General features: G+C 41.4%; 1 protein-coding gene across 7 annotated transcripts in view; it reads left to right on the forward strand.

The window, feature by feature from the left end:
• GULP1 (GULP PTB domain containing engulfment adaptor 1) overlaps positions 1–26851 on the forward strand; it is a 182099-nt gene that overhangs the window by 99463 nt on the left and 55785 nt on the right. For 6 of the 7 annotated variants that reach the window (XM_080972267.1, XM_080972269.1, XM_080972265.1 and 3 more), the window contains 2 exons: positions 6384–6443; positions 18631–18692. In XM_080972267.1, coding sequence (XP_080828393.1) covers positions 6416–6443; positions 18631–18692 — 90 coding nt within the window. In that variant the 5' untranslated portion in view covers positions 6384–6415. The remainder of the gene's footprint in view (positions 1–6383; positions 6444–18630; positions 18693–26851) is intronic. The other variant, XM_080972268.1, reaches the window with a different exon arrangement.

Raw genomic sequence — 26851 nt, forward strand, 5'->3', positions numbered from 1 at the left:
CAGTGTTGGTTATACTCAATGGAGACCCATTGGAAAAACGAGCAGGACTAATTTAGGCCTAATAATTTCAGCAGAGTAAAACTTAATTGGATACAACTGATGTCACTGAACGTGACTAATGTTGGAAATCATGCATAATATCCTGATTTTAGTATTCAGTGGTTTCGGTAAAACAACCACCACCCTTCAATAAATAACAACTGAAGGATTTATTATGCATTGGCACAAGGCTTTAAACATTCTAATAATCCTAACAGTGCAAAAGTCATGCATCATTCTTTTAATACAAATTACCATACATAATTTAATCAAGGAGCTTAATCTGCGTAGCCTTCTGTTTAGCAGATCAGCTATATTAAATAAGGCTTTGTCTGCTTATATACTTATTTATTGCCGGGATAGCTGATTCAAGGCCCTGTAGGACATGTCGCCAAGAACATGTCCAATCCATAAAAACATATCCAATGGCAGCAGAAAGTTGTAGACGCCGGCAGGAGAAGCCTTGCCTGGCCACATGTATCTCATCAGTTTTACACTGCTTTCCCTTGTTCACATAAGAAGACCCCACTTCAAGGTCCAGTTAAGGTCCCACCTGTTAAGTCCAGTCAAAGGTGACTATGGGGTGCAGCGCTCATCTCGCTTTTCAGGCCGAGGGAGCCAGCCTTTGCCTGTAGACAGCTTTCCTGGTCATGTGGCCAGCAGGACTAAACCGCTTCTGGCGCAACGGGACACATTGACAAGTGCCAGTGCACACAGAAATGTCGTTTACCTTCCCGCCAGAGTGGTACATATTTATTTACTTGCACCGGTATACTTTCTGACTGCTAGGTTGGTGGGAGCTGGGACAGAGCAACAGGAGCTCACTTGGTTTTGCGGATTTGAACCGCCAACCTTCTGGTAATCAAGCCCAAAGGGCTCAGTGGTTTAGACCACAGAGGCACCCGCATCCCTGCTTCATAATGTTAGTGGCCCACCCAGTCGAGCATCCTCTTCCAACTAGATGCCTTTGGGAGCCCACAAGCAGGACTTAAGTGCAACAGCACTCTCTTCTCCTCCAGTTTCCAGCAACTGATATTAAGAAGCATATATCCTCTGACCCTGGAGTCAGAGCATAGCTGTCAAGACTAGTAGCCATGGATAGTATTACCCTTTTCCATTTGTCTAAAGTCATCCAAGTTGGTAGTTATCCCTGCTTCCACTTCAGTATATATTATAATAAGGCTTCAATGTCTCTCTTCAAATTGTGATGTCACAAGGACGATTCTAGAATATTATAAGCTGCTATCAGTTTCAGAGCAATTTTCTATCACCCATTTTCTCTCTCGCACACACACTTCATATGCCTTCCGTATTCCATGCCTCCTGGAATATAATGAACATACTCAGTTCCTGTTGGAGCTTGGCATCTCCCACTCTTTTCTTTTTTAAAGTTTACAAACTAATAATTTTCTGCATACCTTGGGAATCCCCCAGTTATACTGAAACATCCAGTTGTTTGTGGGTGGTCTCATGCAACTGCCCTGCTGGTAGACATGGGACAACTAAATGCACTACAATTTATAGTAATTATACTTTGAACGTGGTTGGGGCGTGGGTGGCGCTGTGGGTTAAACCACAGAGCCTAGGACTTGCGGATCAGAAGGTCAGCGGTTCGAATACCCATGACGGGGTGAGCTCCCATTGCTCGGTCCCAGCTCCTGCCAACCTAGCAGTTCGAAAGCACGTCAAAGTGCAAGTAGATAAATAGGTACCGTTCCGGCGGGAAGGTAAATGGCGTTTCCGTGCGCTGCTCTGGTTCGCCAGAAGCGGCTTAGTCATGCTGGCCACATGACCCGGAAGCTGTATGCCGGCTCCTTTGGCCAATAAAGTGAGAAGAGTGCCGCAACCCCAGTCGGTCACGACTGGACCTAATGGTCAGGGGTCCCTTTACCTTTACCTATACTTTGAACATAGTGTACTTTTAAATGTTTGACTGCGGTTGTATTTACAAAGCAAGAAAGGTCAACAACAACAACAACAACAACAACAAATATGCAATTTGACAGGTTGCCTTGCTCAACTTATTCTTTTAGCCTAAACAGCTTGGAAAGGTAGTAAATGTTTACAGATAAATGCTTATGGAGTTTGCATTGTTTCCATCTTTTTAGTACTGATTAATATCAACCATAGGCTGTATCATAGTTCATCAACAGAAGGCAACTTACTGTTCGCTTGAAACATTTCTGAGAAATCACCTTTAATTTCAATTACCAGAAACTAGGAAATGGATCTCCGCTGCATGGTTTTGCAGTCATTATTGCAAAATTCATGGGGAGTTATGGAAATGTATTACGTTTCCATTTGGTTCTTGAAAGAAGTGGTGCCTGTGTTTTTTATAAGTCACACTGCACCATGGGTTATGTAGCACTTGAGGTTTGAAACCTTTGTAGGGCAACTGTGTTTTTTTTAGTTTCTCTGTAGAATTTCAGCATTGGATAATCTAGTTGGGCTGAATATGGTTTTAAAGGAAACAGCATGAAAAGGCAGGAAGGTGGTTTTTGGTGAGTCAGGAAAAAATGTCTGAGTCTGCCAAAACTGTCAAAACTTGTATATATGAGAGCTGAATTCCACTATCTATGAATTATGGCAGCTGGACAATGGCTGCAGAGCAAAATTCACTCCGTGTGCATCTAGAACAAGACTTTACTACCCAGCTGCCAGGAAAGCATGTCTTGCTCCATGCTTATGGAATTTGTAAGGCGTGAAATTGCTTTTCCAGGGCGGATCCAGAGCTAATCTTCATAATATGAAACTGTTCCATTAAATGCTTTTTATTCAATTGTCTTTGTTGTAATGTTTTTGTGCTTGCGTATGGGAGCTGCAGACTCTTAACCTAGTGGTCTCATATCTAATTAATTAGCTAATATGCAGCATTCCTTTATAAATAAAGCTCTGGTGAGACTGATTTACTACAATAGTCCTTGGAACGTGGTTTGTTTCTACATTCCGAAGAAGATATTTAATAACATTAAGTTCTGAACATTTAGAAGAGTTGCGATGGTTATTTTGTTTCCATTCCTGAGTTTTAGATAGTGAGACAATTGTTGTGAATAGCTATTGAGCAAAAAGTGTTTTTGCTAAAATAGGAGTTGAAAAGGATGGGCACTTTTGATGTCCAGTATTTATTGGCTCATTCCATATTTTGCTGGCTGTTAATGCAATAAGGCCATGCCTCAAGATGCTAAAAGAGTTAGAAATTAATATGTTTACATATTCATGTAAAAAAAGAACATATTCTTTTTAACTCTTTTAGCATATTGAGGCATGGACTTATTGCTTTATTATTATTATTATTGCCCCTATCAAAAGTATGTGTACATTTCTGTTTCTCTTCATATAATTATTTGAAGGCTGCTATCACACCATAACTCTTTTCTTTTAAGCCCCCTTTTAAAGGTGGCATAAAATGTTTATATTGTAGCGAAATTTGGCATTGTGACTGTCCAGGCATTTAGCGTAACTGACCTTAAGCTGTTTCACAGCCCGATCCTGCGGATGTTTACTTGGAAATAAATCCAATGGAGATCAAAAGGACATTTCCAAGTCTGTGTTTGTGTTCTTAGGGTCCCTGGGAGTGAGTTCCAGGACAACAAGATTCTTTGCATGAAGAGAGGGAGATCCAACTTCACATGCCTCCTCTGAAAAGCTGCAGAAATATCTGCAGCAAGTGTCCCTCCAAGCTGTGACATGGTGTCCTGTTGTGCCAGAAGCGGTTTAGTCCTGCTGGCCACATGACCAGGAAAGCTGTCTGTGGACAAGCGCTGGCTCCCTCGGCCTGAAAGCGAGATGAGCGCTGCAACCCCATAGTCGCCTTGGACTGGACTTAACCATCCAGGGTTTCTTTACCTTTTACTGGAGAGGGCAAAAGGGAGGCATTCTGGGGCTATGCTGAAGGAGACTGTGGATCTGCAGGTTCCACAGCTCACTCATTCTGCTTAAACTGATGTAGTTTAATTCCTTTCCATTGCAATCAGTGGGAAGGAAACTTAAAAAAATAATAGAGAATAGGAAAGAACAAAAGGGAAAATATGCTCCCTGCTGCCCAGCCCCAGCCTAGCAGGAGAGAGGAAAATATGGTTCATCTGTTTTTGATTCTCCCTCCTCTCCCTCATTTGGATTGCTCTAACTCAGGCTTCCTCAACCTCGGCCCTCCAGATGTTTTTGGCCTACAACTCCCATGATCCCCAGCTGGCAGGACAAGTGGTCAGGGATGATGGAAATTGTAGTCTCAAAACACCTGGAGGGCTGAGGTTGAGGAAGCCTGCTTTAACTCTTGTCATTAAGATTTCAGTTTTCCCTTTTTCTTTCCTTAAAAATAAAATAAATTTTCAGCCTCCTACTTTCTTGCCCCTTTTTCTGTTGTGGTTTGTCTTTTAGATTGTACTAAATGTATCTTTGAATCTTGGCTTTTATTGCATGTATTATGCTCTATACAGTGGTACTTTAGGTTACAGACACTTCAGGTTATAGACTCCACTAACCAAGAAATAGTACCTTGGGTTAAGAACTTTGCTTCAGGATGAGAAGAGAAATCACGCTGCGGCAGCAGGAGGCCCCATTAGCTAAAGTGGTACCTCAGGTTAAGAACAGTTTCAGGTTAAGAACAGATCTCCGGAATGAATTAAGTTCTTAACCCAAGGTACCACTGTATATTACAGGACATTATATGCTAGAAAATACACTTCTTATTAGGTGCCTTGTTGTTGTTTTTTGCAACAGGAAAATGCTGTTTCATATATGATGAGTGTACTTTAACAGAAATGTACAATACAGTGGTACCTCAGGTTAAGTACTTAATTCGTTCCAGTGGTCCGTTCTTAACCTGAAACTGTTCTTAACCTGAAGCACCACTTTAGTTAATGGGGCCTCCTGCTGCCGCCGTGCCACCGGAGCCCGATTTCTGTTCTTATCCTGAAGCAAAGTTCTTAACCTGAAGCACTATTTCTGAAGCACTAACCTGAAGCGGAGTGTGTAACTTTAAGCGTATTTAACCGGAAGCGTATGTAACCCGAGGTACCACTGTAAAGGTTTCCTAGTTACTTTACATGAACATAAGAGTGGGGACCAGTGTCAGGTGACCTTATGGTTCTATGGTAAGCTGGGATATTGCATTCCTGAGAGAGGTCTAATCTTAGACGTTATGTAAACTATTAAGCTAATGAATTCCTGTTATGTGCGTTCTGATTTAATTCACAAGCTTCACAAATTGTACGTTATCACAGTTAAAACGATTCAATAACAATGACTTTTCAATTAAACAAAAATGTGAAAAGTACTCCAGAGGAATAAATTGATTTAGGTGCGTGGTAAGTAATTTAATTGCTATTCATTTGAATAAATTTGACACTTCATTTCTTGTTGAGCTGAATGTTACACAGTATACTCTGTTTTGTCCACATCAATGTTTACTGCTTGTTAATAGTTCTCATAATAGTAGCATATCTATACTATATTTACTACAGTAGTACTGTGCTATTACATAGATTAGAGCTAATCAAATGTTCGAGGGAAATTACTACTAATTATTTTGTATTAACCATTCTACGTTAATAAGTATCAGATCTCAAGACATAGTTTCACTGAAAGATAGCATAAATGCATAGTAGTTACTGGACTAATTTGAACGAAGCATATTTTAAAAGCATAATAATGTTTAAATCTCATTATTGGTTAGAAATAAAAATAAAATTTAGATTGTTTGGTGAAAATAAAAATGTGACTGCAACTGTTAGGAAAATTAAATGACTCAGGTTCTAATTTTTTCTGCAATATTTTTTTGCTATTGTTATATATGTTAAGCAAATTGGTTTTTAGCTGCCTCTGCAGTAATTTTGAGTAAATCAGAAACAATATTTCCTTTAACAATGGTGGCAATATTGAGGTGGATCCAACAAAAGTTTAGTCTCGTTATCACTTCTGCTGGATCATGACTCGTAGCAAAAGAAATCAGGAATGTGCATTTTGATTTAATAGAAAGAGTGCTTTTATAGACATATGACTATACAATATGAACAGAAATATATGATAGCTATATAGCACATTATAACAAAATTTGGCATCAACTATATAGCAGTATACAGAATAATCCAATAGCTTATTACTTGGAAGTAAACCTAATGGAGATCAGTACAAAACTCCTTGTAATTGCTGCCTTTAAAAATATATATCAATTTTTTCAACCTAATATACCATAAAATTCAAACTAAAGAAAGAAAGAAAGAAAAGCATTTTCATATAACTAGACTGATCTGATTTCAAATATTTTTTTGAATTGTTTGTGACATGAAACTGATACCTGAAAAATCTTATTGGTAAAATTAATATTTAATTGTATTTTTTTCTAGATTAAATTACACACACTGGGTGATTTCTCATCATGAATCGTGCTTTTAGTAGGAAGAAAGGTAAGCAGTTTGAATTGCATTTATATCAGAGCAGAAAAAGGAGGGTAGCACTGAAAAGAGACGCAGACCTCAAAAGTACATAGCAAAGTTATTATTAGAGGACACTGTCCAAGGAGTTTCAAGGAAAGTCTGTTCAAGGGTGATGTGCAATACTGTATCTAAACTAGAACTGTGAAGAAATAAGTGCCACTTCTCCCCATACCCCGAGTGAAGACTCACAAGACATGTACATCAGAAGGTCGGCGGTTCGAATCCCCATGACGGGGTGAGCTCCTGTTGCTCGGTCCCTGCTCCTGCCAACCTAGCAGTTTGAAAGCATGCCAAAAAGTGCAAGTAGATAAATAGGGACCGCTCCAGCGGAAAGGTAAATGGCATTTCCATGTGCTGCTCTGGTTTGGCCAGAAGTGGCTTAGTCATGCTGGCCACATGACCTGGAAAAACTGTCTGCGGACAAACGTCGGCTCCCTCGGCCAGTAAAGTGAGACGAGTGCCGCAAACCCAGAGTCGTCTGCGACTGGACTTAACTGTCAGGGGTCCTTTACTTTTACCTAGCACTTGTTTTAATGTAGGTTTCATTGTCAACTCAGCATGGAAGATGAGCTGCCCAGCATTCAGCTGGGCAGTCCCTTAAGGTCCCAATAACATATGGTTAGATTATTGCAGTGGGTTATACGTAGGGCTGCCTCTGAAGACGGTTCGGAAACTTCAGCCTGTGCAAAATTCAGCGGCCAGGTTGCAAGACGGTTTGAGCATATTAGACCGATCCTGGTCTGACTGCACTGGCTACCAATTAGTTTCCAGGCCCAATTCAAAGTGCTGGTTTTGACCTATAAAGCCTTAAATGGCTCAGGACCATAATAATTCAACGACCGCCTCTTTCCATATGAACCTACCCAGACCCTGAGATCATCTTCTGAGGCCCTCCTTCGTGTGCCTCCTCCAGAGGTCCGGAGGGTGGTAACACAAGAATGGGCCTTCTCTGCAGTGGCTCCCTGTCTGTGGAATGCTCTCCCCAGAGAAGTTTGCCTGGCACCTTCATTACACACCTTTAGGCACCAGGCAAAAATGTTCTTTTTTAACCAGGCCTTTGGTTGATCTGATTGACATCCTATGCCCTTTTAAAATGTGGCTCTTTTTTTGGGGGGGGGGGTGTTATTGGGTTATTGGTTTTATTTTGATTTTATATATTGTTATCTTTTTGTGAACCACCCTGAGACCTCTGATAATAATAATAATAATAATAATAATAATAATAATAATACCAAGCACCTCTTTGAACCAGATTGCACTGTGAGGTGGTTGATTAGATGCTCTTCAACTCAAGGTTTCTTCAGGATGCTGCCTAATACTCAAGTACATCTCCAGCCCACTCTAAATGCCCCCAGAAGGAGGCAGCCCAGCCTCAAGAATAGCACAATTAAAGGCAATAAATAACCAAGATTTCACAATCCCTTTGAGAAGACATTCTACTGAAAAACCTTGGACAGTGTGCCCCTACTCCATCTGAAGTTTGCCTTTATTTTCACTTTCTAGTCCGTTTTCAATTTCTTGTTTATTATTGTGGAAAAGAAAGTTAACTTTCATGAATCCAGTTCTTTAGTGTGTTGAACTCTGATCCCGGGGCTAAATCCATGAGATAAAATGAAACATCTGTTTATGTTATCGGGTCTCATGAATATTAACAAACATACAAGTAATTGCTTTTGGACTGCTGAGTTTGTATTTCGATGGGGGTGGGGATCCTTTTATGCTTCATTTTCTTTTCAAAGACTGTAAAATGTTTGAGCAATGAGGAACCATTAGAGTATTTCTGAAAATTTCTTCTTCCGTGTTGCGTAAATCTATAAAGCAGTGGCATTCATTGTGCCTTGTACATACAGCCCATATGGCAAATGCATCTGCTATAGACTAAAAAAAATTGACCTCCTACCTGCTCTGTCTTTAGAGTGCTGCATCAGATTTGGCCAAAGTACTGAGATAAAGGCAAAAAAAATAAATGCTTCTGTTTTTGAAGTATCAAATTACACTCTTCAATCATAACACTAAACTATGGTTTACTATTATGTGAACGAAACGGAGGCTCGGGCACTAACACAATCCCTCTCCTCTTCTTGTTGCAACAAAGAGGGAAGCATTCTCTTCCTTTCTGAACTTACTGTTGCTTGTGATTATACCTACCGGGGTAATGGTGATTTATCCAAATAAGCCAACTTCAAATCCCGGTTTACAATCCTTCCATGTTCAGGTAAATCTCAGTTAAAGCTAACCACATAATAAGAATAAAGCTAAAGCGAACCATCATAAAGCTAACCACCGTTTGTTGGAAACAGAAGCAAATGCTCCTGATATCCTTGCAGCTACACCAAAGGAGGAGAAGGAAGTGGGGAGGGGGAGGGGGACAGGAATGTGCAGTTAATGCTAACCTGTATTCTTAGATCCAAATACAAATCAGCACCCTCATTTGAAAATATAAAATCCAGCTGTTATCCAAACGTTTCTCCATCCTTACACAAGACACACAAGTTGCTTCGTTGGTCTAAGTGCAGACTCTGTGGCCAAATGTAGACCTTTTGAGCTTGAATCCTGCCAAGATGGAAGCAATGTGTGAGACTGGTTCCTGCGTGTGAGAAACTGGCATGTTCTGCTCAGGGTGGCACCCGCTTCTCAAAGGAGGAGGTCTGCAGTCTGTGGGTGCTTCTGGGTCCAGCTTTCTCACTGAAGGCTCAGGTGGCCTCCATAGCTGTTGTTGTTGTTTTTAGTCATTTAGTTGTGTCCGATTCTTCGTGAGCCCATGGACCAGAGCACGCCAGGCACTCCTGTCTTCCACTGCTTCCCGCAGTTTGGTCAAACTCATGCTGGTAGCTTTGAAAACACTGTCCAACCATCTCATCCTCTGTCGTCCCCTTCTCCTTGCGCCCTCCATCTTTCCCAACATCAGGGTCTTTTCCAGGGAGTCTTCTCTTCTCATGAGGTGGCCAAAGTACTGGAGCCTCAGCTTCAGGATCTGTCCTTCCAGTGAGCACTCAGGGCTGCTTTCCTTAAGAATGGATAGGTTTGATCTTCTTCATGAATCACTGCCTTGCCGTGGCGAAGGGGCTTGAATAACTCAGAGAAGCTATGAGCTATGCCATGCAGGGCCTCCATAGCTAGACACCCCTTTTACAGATGTTCCTGGACCTTGAGAACCACACCACGGTAGTTCTGGCATTGGTGACTAAAAATTGTTTAAAAATGAGAAGAAAGGTTTTAAAGCACAAAAAAGAAAAAAGAAAAGAGGAGACATTTTCACATACTGCATATTTAGTTTATGGAGTTTTGTGTCGTTTGTATTTTTGCCATCAATATGAATGACATTAAATGAGGATTAGAAAACTTAATGCAGGGTGAGTTTCTTGGTCCTGAATGGTAATGACAGCCAGGAATGCAACCTCCCCATTCAATACCAGATGCCAGGGGATGATCTAACTGGCTTATGGTTACTTGTGCTTAGGCTTTGCTTTGGCTGTGGATGAGGATTTAAACAGCGTGTTGAAATTCCGTTGAGTCCTGGGTGATTTATCAACAGTCAAATCAGCCACGAATTAATCACATTGTCCTGTATTCTAGCGTGCTCTCCTTGATTATAAAGATAGCAATGGCAGCCATGATAATATAAAGAGCAAAGTTCAGTGTTGAGACAGCTGTCCCAAAAAGGAGAGCTAGATTGCTTAACATTAGAAGGGAGGCGATGCTCATTTTATGAAGGCAGTAATTGCTTACAGGTGACTAGATCTTGCAACGTGGAAGATATTCACAGTGACATTAAATTATAAAGGTTTGAGGCATTGGCCTATTACAGATAGCGCAGTACTGAGAAATTGCAGTTGTATGCAAACCTGAGCCACACAGAACTCAACAGCAAGTTCTAAATGTAATCTCCTGAGGTTATTGCCTATTAAACATTATGGGTTGTGAATAGGTGTGCATCTCCAGACATCCAAGTTAGACCATGATGATTTTTTATATTTTTTATGACAAGCATTTGTGAAAATAGAGAAAGTAAAAAGTTTAATGCCCTGGAAGGCATAAGAAAGAAAGTTATAGACATCAGTTGCTTTTGAATGGGCTGGTAATGAAATTGCCAATTTCTAAACATACAGACTGTGTAAAGTGTGGCACATCTTCCTTTTTTAGGGTATGATGGCCGCAACTAAGGCAATGGAAGGCAAGAGAGAGAATAAATGGAAGCACTCATTTATTGCCTTTAGGTTGTGAATTATGCCATTGGACTTCCAACGCAGTGTCAGTAGTTCTCATCAGAATTTTGAGAACCAGAACTTTAATGTTTAGTTAGAAACTGTTTCTAGTATTCCCCTTCGACTCCACTGGTTGACATGTTCTGGGATTCACAATCAATTTACGTAATTGCAAGATGGGTAAGCACCAGCCCAAGTGTTGCATCGTCTATATAATTTTTCATTTTATTTATCCATAATATATATTGAGGATTTATGGAATCCTCGTGTCAGATATTGGCACAACATATTTTAGAGGAAGTGTACAAAGTACTCAGCCTCCACTTTCATGAATAACATACCGTAATCACCCCCCTTTCTCTGTCATTCTTAGGCTTGACAGATGCACATTCTGAATATTATTGAGAGCACAGAAACATCCTGCACTTCTAGGGCAGAATATGTTTTCGGGCCATTGGATGGTTTGGTTCCAGTTATTTTTGTGTGTGCATGTCTGGTGTCACTCATTGATTATAAAACTGTATAAGAATATGAGTTATTGCTTTGCCCCTTTCTCAAGGGGAACATTGCATCTTGGGTCCCACACAAGGTCCTGTCCCCCAACAGTCATTGGATAACTTTTTTAAAAAATTAAAGTGTAGCACCATAACTGTCATAAGACCTGGGCTTCCAAATTGAATAGATCAGGCATAGGCAAACTCAGCCCTCCAGATGTTTTGGGACTACAACTCCCATCATCCCTAGCTAACAGGACCAGTGGTCAGGAATGATGGGAGTTGTAGTCCCAAAACATCTGGATGGCCGAGTTTGCCTATGCCTAGGATAGATTGTTCCATCGGCTGAATGAAATTTATAGAAAGTATATATGTAGAATGGCAATGACTTTTTCCGGGATGGAGGAATGCCCATGCACACACACTGTTTCCGGTGCTTTTCCGAACCGGAAGAGTGCTGGAAACAGCTTGAGAGCACGCTCCAGCCCACCGAGAGGTCTGCCGGGGAGTGGACCGGCCCGGCCTCAAAAAACGTTTCTGACGCCTGAGCTAAACTATAAACTGGGGGCCTCCTGAATCACAGTTCACACTGTTAACTGTTATACTGTCAGGGACTGGGCAGAGGAGGAATGGTAGAAACCGCCTTCTCAGCCTGACCCTTCCAGAGAAGAAGAAGAAGACAGTTCAGAATTACAACAGGGTTTTTGAGGGAGGTCACAGCTCAGAGCAAGATGCAGGGGAAAGTTGGGAAATAATGGGAGAGGTGGAGGAGGCAAAGCCGGAGCAGCTGGCTGACATGTTATGACTAGAAAGCATTCCAGATCTACCATCTCCCAGAACCCGGCGAGCCTTAAAAGTAGGAGAGCAAAGAGATCAAAGACAGGTGGCCCCAAGCGGCAACCGTAGAGGGGGTGGTGCTGTTGATGAATGAGGAAGTGGGAAAGACGGGGAGTGTTTGTGTGTGTAGATTTACTCGAGACAATGCCATTATTCCAAGAGCTGCTCTCCCAAGCCTCTCTCTGTAAATAATGGGAAAAAAGCAGATGACAAGGACTTTTCTTTGTCTTATGCGTTCCTGGCAACTTGCCGTGGGAGCTGGGTCCTCTGTCGCCTGACATATACTATGCCAGCTCTCACCAACTTTCAGTTCAGAAACTAAGAAGAAGTGGTTGACAAGGAATGCCTTTTACATTTATTCTTATACTCCTCGGCTCAAGGAGCATTTCACAGTAGGAATCGAGGTTATGAAACCAACGTGGTTTTTTCCAGTTTCCTTAGCTACATATTTTTTACGTTTGAAAATGTCAGTCAGCCCATTACTTCGTTTTGCCAGTACAAGCTCCTAAGTCTTTAAAGGCTTACGGACTCCTTTGAAAACCTTGCAGCACTAAATATACAGATGAGCAAGGAATCCGATATACGATTGCCAATACTTGAATTAACAGCATTCTGTCGTTTTAATAAGCTGCCTCATAAATCCATTTATAAAGGCTGGTGTTTTATATAGGAGGCAGATATGCTGCACAGGGAAGATAAGGCTTTCAGAATCCTGGCAAAAGAATGAACACATGTCTTTCAAGGATCTTTGCTGGGAATGCCAGCTGCATACACTTCCTTGAAAATTATTTTTAATTCTATATATGTAATTGTGGAAGTTGCCCGTGCATACCTGAAGATTAAACTGGATCCCTGATTTGCATCATGGAACATCAAAGTTCTGTGCTGATAACTTGTGTTTTATAACCCTGATTTCCCACGGTCCTGAACTGTAGAGGAAGCCTCCATGAAAACAGCAGACCCTCTGGTTCATACAGTTGCCTTCCAGAAATAGAAGAAGAAGAAGAAGAAGAAGAAGAAGAAGAAGAAGAAGAAGAGGAGGAGGAGTTTGGATTTGATATCCCACCTTTCACTCCCTTTAAGGAGTCTCAAAGCGGCTAACATTCTCCTTTCCCTTCCTCCCCCACAACAAACACTCTGTGAGGTGAGTGAGGCTGAGAGACTTCAGAGAAGTGTGACTAGCCCAAGGTCACCCAGCAGCTGCATGTGGAGGAGCGGAGACGCGAACCCGGTTCCCCAGATTACGAGACTACTGCTCTTAACCACTACACCACACTGGCTCTCACCACACTAGGGGACTATGGGACAATTATGATGCAGTGAACCTAGCGTGCTCACTCTAACTGCTCACCCGCTTCGTATGTTGTCATAACACATAATCATAATGCTTGAAGAGGGGTATATACTTTATTTGTGAGGTTGAAATAGTTAGCAGTCAATTTGTGTCCACAGATAAACAAGTGAATTATGTGCTACAAATATCTTCCATGATGCCCTGGAAAAAAATGGGTAATCATTTTGCTACTGCGGTTTCAAAAAGTCTATTATAATTTTAAGGGCATGATGAAGGACACCACTCAACTGCTTCTCCATACAAGAGCCACCAGCAGTAATGTTCAAAATAGGGTAAAGTTGCACAGTTTGCCACATATTTCTGCTTGGTCTTTCCTGAAAAGTGCAAGCAAAGGTTGTACAAGTAAGTTGTGCCGTGGTAGGTGGGTGGGCATTCCATGAATTTCATTGTAGGGAAGATGAGGATTCCTGTTTTGCCCATTACCTGTGATTTGCGACCAAAATATAATGCATTATCCATTAGCATTATTCCAGGCCACAGTTAGATTTCAGCTGGACATGAAGGTTTTTAACTCACTCAAGGATAAGAGGGTTAAGTATTTCAGTACTTCAAGAGGCAACAAACTGCAAAAGAGATTTTGCCAGTAGGTTTTCGTTTATAGTATAGGGAAGTGCTGATTTGAGTAGGTCCACTGTTCGAAACTCCCATTGTTCCAGGCACATTTTGCAACAGGTAATTTCATTAGCGCGAGCAGTTTCTGAGCTCTGGGTGCAGATTAAAACTGCAGCGTGGAAGGAAAGGAGGACCTTTTTCTGCCTCCCCACTTCCAGCTACTTTCTGAAGAATGGAGAAGAGACCCTCTTAAGAGTATTAGGGGGGTGGGCAGGGGAAGGACTAGACCATGTGAAAAATGAACATAATATTTTAGCTGTGGTTCATTCATTTTCAGTTTTGTATTCTTGTTATAAAAAAGCACACTTAGATATTCCGTTGTTGCGCCCATAACCTAGGTTTAAGGTGCCATTTAGCTCCTAGCTTTCATACCTTAGTTTCTAACACTAATTGGATCATCTGGGTATTTCATATATTATCTGCTCTGCTCACACTATTGAGATTTTCCCTTACTAGTGGGTTTATGAAGATTATGAGGTCTATATGGGAAAAGTAATGTTGGGGAGGTTATCCAGCACTGGCATAAAAAGGATACCTACTGGTCTTCCACTGGTACTGAAATCTTGCACTTCTGCTGAAGAGAAGACCTTAGCTGCTATGCCATGCAGCTAACGTTTGGTACCAAGATGGGAATGGTGTGAGCAAAAAGCCCAATGAAAAGCCTCTTGTGTTTCATTCTGATGTTCCACTGCAGTCAAGCCAAGTTTACATCTGCAAAATAAAACTGCAAGCGGTATTTTAGGGACGGACAAGGTAAAGCCATGAGGTCTGATGGTATTTTGCAACACTGGTGTCTAGCTTAATTGGTTTCTTTTATATCTTAATCCACAATGTTACAGCAATTTGCATTTTGAAAAATAGTAGCGAAATACCTAGCCAAGTTAACTACATTTTAGTTCCACGAAGGGAGTGTTAAGCATCTACTTAAATCTCTTCCTTTGAAACGAATGAGTTTTCAAAGTGCTGTTTTTGTTGGATCATGTCTGTACAGATTAATGTGGCGTTTCAGTATCTTGCTAACTACTGTTTCAATTATCATCTGAGGTCCTGCTTTGAGACTTTTACCATTATGGATTTTCATGGGAAGCCAAGAATGTGGTCTGGGTGGGAAAAGCAATCATAATATTTGTTGTTTTAGAATTATTCTGTTTTGGAAAACTGCATTCTGTTTATTATTTTAAAGTGGTGAACTGTGAAACCCAGTTTAAAATTAATTTTAAGAGAAATGGGTGAAGGAACACAATTGTCCGGATGTTATTGTCAAACCCATTCATCTATTAAATTGAATACAGTCATTGAAGGATTCCTTTACATAATCTTGAATTAAACTTCTTTTCGTACTGTCTTTCCCTCGTGGTCATGAATTTCCCAGCAGTGTTTTCCTGTTGCTTTGAAAATACATTAACTCTCATAAGCTATGTCTACAGATAACCTTTCCATTTCTTAGTTATTGTGGGTTTCAAAGCCTACGCATGGCTGCTGTATATATTAAAGAGGATAGCCTTTTCCTTCCGCTGTTACAAATATCCAAATAAAAGACCAGATCATAGATTATATTACGTATTTTATTTAGAAACATTTATAAATTGCCTTATTTTTTTTACATAAAAAAAACATTGCAATTAACAAACAATGCAATTAATACAAAAAAGTAGTGTAAATGCATATAAAAACAAGAATTTAGGGAATTCAAACAAATAGAAACAAAGTCCTCTCAAAGAAATCCTGGCAAAAAGGTATGTCTTTACAAGGCAACTGAAGCAACTGGTGGTCGCTGCTTCACATACGGCAAAGAGAAACGGAGTCCGTGGCACAGGAGCAATAGTGGGAAAATTCCTAATTTTTGAGTCACTTTCCTATGGCATTCTACAGAATGCAGTACCACAAGTAGAATTCCCTCAAATGATCTAAGTGATCTTACAAGTCTTTACAGCAGCAGGTGGTCTTTCAAGTAAATATTCACAACTATTTAATATAAACTCTTTCATTTGATTTTCCCTGCTGTCTAGAGGTTCTCCCCTCCCCCTTCATTTTAAGTGCTCATAAAGAACTTATTTTTAAAGAATTGCAGTGGGGATAGAATGAGAATGTATTTCATAAAGCAATTAACTCCTGCTGTTGAAGTATAATAAGCTGTCCAGGAACAAAACAGTGCAGATTTCTCGAGTGAACATAATATTACAATAGTCTCAGTCAACCTGTTAATATTCCATAAGGTATTATGAAACTTTTTATTTTATTTTAGGTGACTCGGGTTTTATTAATTTAAAAGAAGAAGAAATAGATAGAGTACGTTACCCAAACCTGCGAAACAATAAAACAAACCTGAGTACATTCAAATAGATTCAGAAAAAAACAGATTTCAACAGTTCTTTGAAACTTCTCCCCAGCGTGTTGCCAGTAACTGAGTACATAACCTTTTAAATTGTACAATACTTTAGATTATGGGATATGCATTGTGGAGTTTGATGTGAAAAGACATCCTGTTAAGGAAGAAGCAGCTGCATTATTGAATAGACAAAGGTTTTGCACAAAGTAAAATTACCTGGCCAAGTATGGAATTTTCTTGGCTTTCATTATCCATCATAGATGTTTGACTGATGTGTGATGTGGCACTTGGTACAATAGCTCCCCTCCCTGCTTCACAGAAAACCAGTAGGGGTGGAGAAATAAGTGATGAAGTAGAAATGGATCTCTCTCCCCCCCCCCCATAATAGCAGCCCGTTAACAGGGGGGAAAGGGAGCAGATAGAACAGGCTGTCAGGAGCTCGGCCTACACTCAAGTAGGACCCTGGAAAAGACACATGCCTGACTGGCATGTTCTCTCCCTCCTGGTCTTTCGCTCGGGAGATTCAAACACTTTCTTCAGCCCGAACAGAACATAAGACACGACAGCTCGTCTGTGCATGCGAGGGTCGCATTTTGCCGTTTCCGCGTGACATCATTTTGACCGTCTGCGCATGCGCGAGTGGCGAAACCTGGAAGTAACATGCTCCGTTATTTCCTGGTCGCCGCAAAGCGTAACCCAAAAGCATTCAACCTGAAGCGTATTTATCCCGAGGTATGACTGTAGAGCAATTGCAGCTGCTCTACAAAAACTTAACAGATATAGCTAGGCTTGTGCCTAGTTAAGTGGAGTACAGAGAACACGGCAGGTCCCCCCCCCCCCCCATTGTGGGAGGCAAGACACTATTACCTCAGTCTCGCCTTTTATCTGCAAAATGGGAATAATAATGTTGTCCTGCTTTACAGGGTTGTTGTAAGAAAGCAAGTTACCAACATTTTGGGACCTTTGTGGGTGCCATTCACAAAGTGGTTCGTGTGGGGTGTGGCATAACACAAAATGGTCACTACATCTGTTGTTGTTGTTGTTGTTGTTGTTGTCTGTCCTTAACCGGCAGGCCCCATGACATGTTACGACAATTCAAAACACATTAAAATATATTTTAAAATAGTTTAAACAAACAGGTGCAGAAATAGGGTGGGGCCTGAAAACACCACTCAGGTGTCAAAGGTCAGAGTAAATGCATTAATAGGAACTGATCGGGAAAGCAAGCATTCCTTCAAGTACTGTAGTTTTTCGTTTTTGTTTTTAAAAAGGAATACATCCTGAGACCTTTTGCAGATGCCATAGGACGTACTGGTGGGTACGTTCTTTGACCACTTAAAAAGCCCTGCGTCAATACATGGCTACATGAGTTCCTTCGCGAGCTCTCCATCCTGACATCCTTTGTGGCAATGCAAGCAGTTCTTATCTCTCTCGCCCTGACCTAGCCACTGTGATCCACGCGACGGTCACCTCCAGACTGGATTATTGTAACTCGCTCTACGTGGGGCTGCCCTTGAGACTGACCCAGAAACTCCAGCGGGTGCAGAATGCTGCAGCGAGACTCCTTACGGGGTCTTCGCTGCGAGATCACATTCACCCGGTGCTATACCAGCTGCACTGGCTCCCGGTGGAGTACAGGATCAGGTTTAAGGTGCTGGTTTTAACCTTTAAAGCCCTATACGGCCTAGGACCCTCGTACCTACGGGACCGCCTCTCCTGGTATGCCCCACAGAGAAACTTATGGTCTTCAAATAAAAACATCTTGAAGGTCCCAGGCCACAGAGAAGTTAGGCTGGCCTCAACTAGAGCCAGGGCTTTTTCGGCCGTGGCTCCGATCTGGTGGAACACTCTGTCACAAGAGACCAGGGCCCTGCGGGACTTGACATCTTTCCGCAGGGCCTGCAAGACAGAGCTGTTCCACCAGGCCTTTGGCCAGGGCACAGCCTGACTCCCTCCCTCGGCAATCTTCGCGGAGCTCTGGCCCAATGGTTGCCAGTGGCTTGAATTGATTAATTTTATAATGAATGATTTTAGAGTGTTGTTTGTGCTGTACTTTTGTACTGTTTTATTGTTGTTAGCTACCCTGAGCCCGGCTTCGGCTGGGGAGGGCGGGATATAAATAAATTATTATTATTATTATTATTATTATTATTATTATTATTATTATTATATCTGATAGCTACACACATGTGGTAATGCTATTGTGATAATGTTTTTGCTATTAGGGATTAGATTGAGAATGGTGTGTTGCCTGCCCAGAAAGAGCATAAGCAAGAAATGGAAAAAGTAAGGCTAAATTATGTGGTTTTTTCTTTTCCTTTTACAGACAAAACGTGGATGCATACTCCCGAGGCTTTATCGAAGCACTATATTCCCTACAATGTAAAGGTGAGGGGTCTGCTTACTTAACTTTGCTTCTGCCTACGTGACAGCTGGCAATTGCCTAAATTCTGAAGATGCTTTCCATTTGTCCTCATTAAAAATGCCACCTGCTTTATAAGGTTGAAAGTGAGTAAGAATTTAGACTGCGACGGAATGCAAAGCTTGGCAAATTATCCCAGGTGCCGTTGTTCATTTTTCAAGCAGTGTCTGGGGCCTGGAGCCTGAGGCATACCATGCCAGTGGAAATGAGGGAAACCTCTTAGCTAGGTCAGGTTGTTGGTGGGGTGGCACAGAAGCCTTGATTGTGCATAAAGCAATCTCCAAATTCTGAATTAGACCAGGAGAATTCACCACCGTTAACCTCAGCAGCTAGAAATTGAATTTTAAAATATGCATGCACACATATAAATTATAAAGCGGCTAAAGGTTTTGGTTCTGCCCTGGGTGTTGGTTTCGACCTTAATGCAATTGCACTCTCATGAAGGCAAGGAATGGAGTAGCTTAACTGTACAATATCCCTTGTTGCCAGTAAGGAAGTGTTAGTTGCTTATGAACTAGATAATGAAAGAAGTTGTGCGGCACTTCCAAAATAATGGCCATCTCGTTAGTTGAGTGTTGGTTATGGCTTAATGTTCCGGATAAATCATTTAAACCAAGCAGGTTCCAGCTATACTCAAAGCAGATGTTGGCTGAATTATCTTGGAGAGGATATCACAGTAAACAAAATATGTGGAAGCCAGAGAATTGCCACCGAGGTTGGCAGTAGCGCAACTCTACAGAAAGATCAAAAGGAAAAAGCATGTTGACTGCAGTCTCTAGTGTGCAGTTACTATGGGTGCCCTGTTGATTTTAGTAGGGATCAAATGCATGTAAATCTGGGGCTGATTTGCAACTAAGCTGATACGATTTACCAGCAGATTTGGAACTGCCAAGTATTTGTCCAATATAGTGTGCTTTTTTGTTTGTGCTGTCAGTTCGTAGATAATTAGTTGCAGGCAAAAAATAAAATAAAAATGGCACTCAAAATTTAGATTGGACTTGAGCAATGTAGTTGTAACTCCTCTGGTGTAGATACTGGACTGTGATGAAGTGGAGATGGGGCTTAAGAACAGCATTAATAGGCAATAGGCGTTTGTTGTGGAATTACCAAAATATATTGTTAGAAAGCTTAAGCAACTGCCTCACGAGATGTATCTGTTGTGGGGCAGTATCATTTCAGATACCATCACCATCATTTTTTACATTTATATACTGCACTTCATCCAAGGATCACAGGGTGGTTAACTGTATTAAAACACACAGAACATGTAGGGTTGTAAACATAACATGCTCCCTACAAGTTCATAACTAATTTGTCTAGGTGAGACCTTTCCCTAAATTGCTAGTTTCATATAAAGGTAAAGGGACCCTGACCATTAGGTCCAGTCGTGACTGACTGGGGTTGCGGCGCTCATCTCGCTTTATTGGCCGAGGGAGCCGGTGTACAGCTTCCAGGTTATGTGGCCAGCATGACTAAGCTGCTTCTGGCGCACCAGAGCAGTGCACGGAAACACCGTTTACCTTCCCGCCAGAGCGGTATCTATTTATCTACTTGCACTTTGACATGCTTTCAAACTGCTAGGTTGGCAGGAGCAGGGACCGAGCAACGGGAGCTCACCCCGTTGCGGGGATTCAAACCGCTGATCTTCTGATCGGCAAGTCCTAGGCTCTGTGGTTTAACCCACAGCACCACCCACGTCCCCAGTTTCATATATGTAAGGAGTATTTCACGTGGAAGAGTATCCGAAAGAATATCCTCAGCTGTTCCTCAAAACAGCACAGCCTCACGATGGCTACATACATCGCGTGGTGCTTCTGGCCTGTTTGAGCTACTGGCCTGTGATTTGTAAAGTAGCGTCTTTGCTGATGGAAATTCAAAATCCTTTTTCTCAAGTCATTTCCACGAGCCAAAGGGATGTGGTAAACCTCGTGATTAGGTTCTTCCACAGCCTCTGTTATACTAAGTGGCCCCAGGTGGCTGCTTTGAAGAATGTGGATGATGCGCTCTTGTAGAAAGTTTTGAAACCTTACCTCTGTGCTCATTCCCAAACATTACATACACACACTGCTCCCAAGGCTGCTATTAGATCTACTGGAGGAAAAAGACATGTGCAGATGCTAAGTTCAATGGCCTCTTCTAGAGAGCTCCACTTAACTGATCTTCAGGCCAGCCACTGGGGGCTGATAATTAGTTTTTTGGGTTTTTTTAAACGTTTTGTAATAGCAGATCTATGTCATGTCTAGTTGGGTCTATAGTTGTGGGGTATATGAATCAGTTCTGGAACAAATATATATTTTAAGAACTGCAGGGGAAATGATGTGAGGCATGAATAGCTCAGAAGCAGCTGGTCGGCTGGCTTTTTTATGTAAAGAGAGTAAAAGTAAGACATTGTTCCTTTAATCATCATTTCCAAATGTTGTGACGTTTATCACTAAAATCAGTGTTCTATTGAAAACCCTTAACAATCAATGATTGGTTTTAAAATGTTACTCAACTTACAGTAAAGTTCTCTAGAAGTGCTACATGTTCTCATTTACAAGAAATGCATAAATTGACAATAAATAAATGTTTACTTGTATTTGTCATTGGTAAGAACTGTATATACAAGGCAGGACAGCAGGTCTAGAATTCCTAACAGGCTTTTTCACATTTATGCATTAGTTCAAATAGTAAGCAAGCTCTGCCTGGCGTTCTGAAACTATTGTTATGGGTTGTGAAATAAGAGCATTTGCAGTACTTCAGTTAAGGGAAGATACTGAACAAAAAATTCTTTTGATTTGTGAGTCAATGTCGAGTTTGGAATTGAATTAGTAGATATAAGTTTATGGCGTTTTAGACCACAGCGCTGTTGAGATGAGCCATACATAAAAAACATTATTTTACTCTAAGGAATCTTTCTAAGACTGCACTCTACTTATCAGATTTTTTCTTCTTCAAAAAACACAAATGCACACAGATACCGGTAGCTTATAAAACTCACCGCTCCCCAAACCCCCCAGTGGGGATTATTTTCTGCTGCAGCCACAATAAGGTAGCTAAGGGGCAGGTATTCACTTGCTGTAAATTGGCAGAGATCACTTAAGATAAAGTTTGCTATGCTGTGTTTCATGGACTGTGAATTGCAGTGCGGAGAAATAGGTCTTACTGCAGTATATTGGTTCCAACTATGGGGCACAATCCAGCCCATTAAGTGCTGTTGGGCTTCTGCTTAACATCCCCATTGAAATCAGCAATGTGTCTACGATTCTTTTATTTTGCTAAGGCTGCTTCATAAACAGTATTTCATCAGCCTTTCTCATAGCACACTTGTCTTGTAAGTACATTGTACAAAACACTATGCAAAAACAAAGTTGTAAATTAGGAATATGATGAAATAACGTTCCAACGCAATAAAAATCATATGCAAAAGTTCCTGAGCCTGGAAGTCAGGCAGGGCTCCCAGGCACCTTGCTCCTTTTCCCATCGTAGTACAGTAGTTTGCAAGTTTGGGGAACTGCGGACTTGATCTCTGCTGCATTGCAGCTCTACCACTGCTGATGGTCAGAGGATGGTACTGCCCTGCAGTTTCCAGCCCAGCCCAACAGGAATGAAGAGACACAAATTATCCTATTATTATTATTATTATTATTATTATTATTATTATTTATTATTATTATTTATACCCCGCCCATCTGGCTGGGTTTCCCCAGCCACTCTGGGCGGCTCCCAACAGAATATTAAAAACATGATAAAACATCAAGCATTAAAACTTCCCTAAACAGGGCTGCCCTCTGATGTCTTCTAAAAGTCAGATAGGAAAGCTTTTAATGTTTAATAGACTATTGTATTTTAATATTCTGTTGGAAGCCTCCCAGAGTGGCTGGGGAAACCCAGCCAGATGGGCGGGGTATAAATAATAAATTATTATTATTATTATTATTATTATTATTATTATTATTATTATTACTATTATTATTATTTTCCTTGACATCTGATGGGAGGGCGTTCCACAGGGTGGGCGCCACTACCGAGAAGGCCCTCTGCCTGGTTCCCTGTAACCTCACTTCTCGCAGCAAGGGAACTGCCAGAAGGCCCTCGGAGCTGGATCTTAGGGTCCGCGCTGAATGATGGGGGTGGAGACTTCAGGTATACTGGGCCGAGGCCATTGAGGGCTTTAAAGGCCAGCACTTTGAATTGTGCTTGGAAACGTACTGGCAGCCAATGTAGGCCTTTCAGGACTGGTGTTATGTGATCTTGGTGGCCACTGCCAGTCACCAGTCTAGTTGCCACATTCTGGATTAGTTGTAGTTTCTGGGTCACTTTCAAAGGTAGCCCCATGTAGAGCGCATTGCAGTAGTCCAAGCAGGAGATATCTAGAGCATGCACCACTCTGGCAAGGCAGTCTGCGAGCAGGTAGGCTCTCAGCCTGCGTACCAGTTGGAGCTAGTAGACAACTGCCCTGGACACAGATTTGACCTGCGCCTCCATGGACAGCTGTGGACAGACACCTCCCTGGTCAAATGTGGACCTATGGTAATCTTGCCCTCCTGCAGGGGTGGTGGACCCATTAAGGTGATCTACTCCCAGGGACTTACGGAATATGATGAATTTCTGGATGCTCAGTGTGGTTCCAGGTGACAGGGCTAGGTATTCTGTCGAGGTCAGGATAACACTGAGATGAAGTGGGCCATCAGTGGAGAACCACCCCTTTACAAGGGAACTTTGGTCATTGAAACAGGTTGCATCTTGGCCAGAGCATTGGTCTTGGAAACCTGATCACAAGGATGACTGAACCCAAGTAAGACAAAGGCCCCAATCCATGTACAGTGAACTGGGCACACCTGGTTGGCAGCCCTCTCTCCAGTAATTACTCTTGACTGTAACTTGCTTTCATGAATTTTAATACCATATTTTAAATTGTCATTGTAACCCACCCTGGGATCTCAAGATGAAGGGCAGGTAAGAAATCTAATAAATAAAGACGTATAGGGAATGTTGTACATGTCTATAGGAAGCAGCAGTCAACAATAAGCACGGAACAGAGCCAGTCTTTACATTTATCAGTTGAAATAGATTTTGACTTGGTTGCTTATCTTGAACATAACCAGTGCTGTGGAGTCTGAATATTGGTACAATCAATTCAGATTTCTGAAGCCTTAACTGTACACAAATGTCCTTACCATCTAGAAAACAGATTTGCCTATGAGATACCATAAATGTATTTTGTTCAGCACATAACACAGTTCCAAATATACTTGCCAAGTTGTTATATTTGTACCATATGGGAGAAAGATTGTCACCTTCCAGCCTGAATACTATACTCCATTTTTGCATACAGATTTTAGTGCACAGCAATAACTGGTGCATGAAGTGAGAGATGTACTGTACCTCTGAACTGTTAAATTATACCAGACGGCTATGCATAGGATAGCTCTCTAAACAAATAAAGCCAGCTGAGATTCCTGCCTTGCAACACTACAATTCTATGGTTCAACGATAACATCTCACAAACACTTTCAGTGATAAGACTAGGGCAGTTGCTATTTAGGACTATAAACATTTGACAAGATGTGCTTGATGATTTCAGTAGAATAAGCTGAGTAGAAAGTTCAGTCCTGAAGCAATGAATAAAAATCCTGAAGTGTTAGTGAAATTCATTTCAGTGGATACTAATAATAATAATAAATAAATATTTTTTTATTTATACCCCGCTCTTCCCGGTTCAGAAAACTGGGCTCAGGGCGGCTAACAACAAATTTAGAACACTTAATTGATGCAACAAAAAACAGCATAAAATACAGTATAAAACACGAATAACAATAAATTCAGAATTCAAAAATCAATTTAGGGGGAAAATCAATCCAATAAACATTAGATGATCACCAGGGCTAGCTGGCTGAATTAGTCCTATTTGGGCCAGCGAGGAGACCAGGGGAGAATTAGCTGTGGGATCCCAGAGCGTGTAATCTTAATAAAAAGGGAAGGGGGAGGGAAGGAAGGAAGGGGAATAAAAATCAGGCTAAGTTCAAATTGAAAGCCAGGCAGAATAGCTCTGTCTTACAGGCCCTGCGGAAGGAAGTTAAATCCTACTAGGTATTCGAATAAGATGCTACATACAGCAAGGAAAAGTTAGACAATGATCAGTGTTACATAAATTTAGAAAACTGCCGTTTCTTGAAAGTTTTTACAGTGCTGCTTTCCAGGCCCTTTGAACCTCGCTGTGCTCTTAACTACAGTAAAGCTAATAGCCATTAATTTTCCTTGGAGATGGGTCAAGCCACCAGAGAGCTTATTAGGTATTACCCATTAAATTATTGCCACTTCATGAATCTTGCCTGAGGTCTGAAGTCACATTTAAGCTGGGCTTTCCACCCTTTATGTTCTCGTCAGATTTCATGAGTCTCTTTGCTCACTGGAGACTTAACAGAGTGATGTGCTTGAATGGAGAAGACTTAAAATGAAGGGGAAACATTGCATAGCTTACACGGAACATAAGGAAATTCCACCAACGCTCCTATTTGTGGCATTGTAACGGAATGCTTGAGGGAGGGGAGAACAGAATTGAAGATATGATCCAACCTTCATGTAAGCTCTAAGCACTTTCAAGGTAATACATTCAGTAATAGATGCCTTCTTTTTCCTTACTTTCCACGCCTACATTAACCATAGTGTGTGTTTGTGTCCTGGCATGCACAGTGAATGTGTTTTGAGCTAGTGGAGAGCCCTTGCGGTTGAGGGCAAAAGAGGTCTTAGAGCTGGCTTTTGTTGAGGTTCCTTCATTGCAGGGGGTTGAACTAGATGACCCTCAGGGTCCCTTCCAAACCTGCAGTTCTATGATCCAGTGGTTTTTCAGGCTGCTTTCCTTATTTAAAGGCACCTTCTCAGATTGTAGGTACACAGGAGGACTGAAATTCTTTTCTTCTGCCATAGAATGTTAACCAGGCAGAGGGCCTTCTTGGTAGTGGTGCCCTCCCTGTAGAACGCCCTCCATCGGATGTCAGGGAAATAAACAACTATCTGACTTTTAGAAGACATCTGAAGGCAGCCCTGTTTAAGGAAGTTTTTAAGGTTTGATGTTTTATTGTGCTTTTAATATTCTGTTGGGAGCCGCCCAGAGTGGCTGGGGAAACCCAGCCAGATGGGCGGGGTATAAATAATAAATTATTATTATTATTATTGGAATTGTTTGCTCCGAAGGAGATGTGCTCTGAAGGAAATATGTTTTGGGGGGGGGGCATAAAGCCAATTTGGCAACATTCAATTCATTCCCAAGCTCTAAAGTTTGTGCTTTCATGGCCAGTTGTGGAGCCCTTAAATAAAATCACTGAGGTGAAATAGCCTGAAGAATCCAATTTCCGGGGGGGGGGGGGGGTTCAGGATACAAATCCAGTTGTTCATACTGCTCTCTCCATATGATAGCCTCCTAAAACCTGGTACATTTCAGATGTTTTTAGGTTCAACTCCAGTCAGCCTGGCCCTGTTAGCAGGGACTGATGGGAGTTGTAGTTCAAAACATCTGGTGGGCAGCAAGTTGTGGAAAGCTGCCCTAAAATACTAAGACAGGTAAGCAGGGACATATCAGCTACATAACTAACATGATGGTGAAGTATGTCTATTTTACATCCCTATCTGTGAACATTTTCAACTTGATCAAATGCTACACAGTTAGGAAACCCTGCAGAAAGTTGATTTGGCAACTAAGTGTTGAGGCAATGTTAAAGGAAAATATTTCCATCTCTCAGGTTTACAGGAAAATCAATAAGCTAAAAGTGTGAGATAACACAGCTGTTCTGAATAATGGCACGGTAGACAGATTACTAAGAGGTTTGCCAGTAATGGTAATTGAGCTGGAAGCGGGAACAATAAGGTGACCTCTGGCTGAGAAATGAGGAGAGTTAAGCATCAAATGAGATCTAAGCAAATTGAAAGTGTTACAAAGACAGAAAGGTGCTGTGTGACTAATTTGTGATAAGGGGTGCTTTTAAATATAGGTCACGGTGTGTCCCTCAGCCAAAGGCAATGGGGTCAGTTTGGGACACAAATGAAGAAGTGTGAAGTACAGAAATCAATACATGCTAGTTAAGGGACCAGCAGTGAGTGATGGCCCAGTAAGGAACTGAGTCATGTTAATGTAATTGATATTCCA

This window comes from Podarcis pityusensis (genome assembly GCF_964106645.2).
Source record: "Podarcis pityusensis genome assembly, chromosome: 1".
In the NCBI taxonomy this organism is placed as follows: domain Eukaryota; kingdom Metazoa; phylum Chordata; class Lepidosauria; order Squamata; family Lacertidae; genus Podarcis; species Podarcis pityusensis.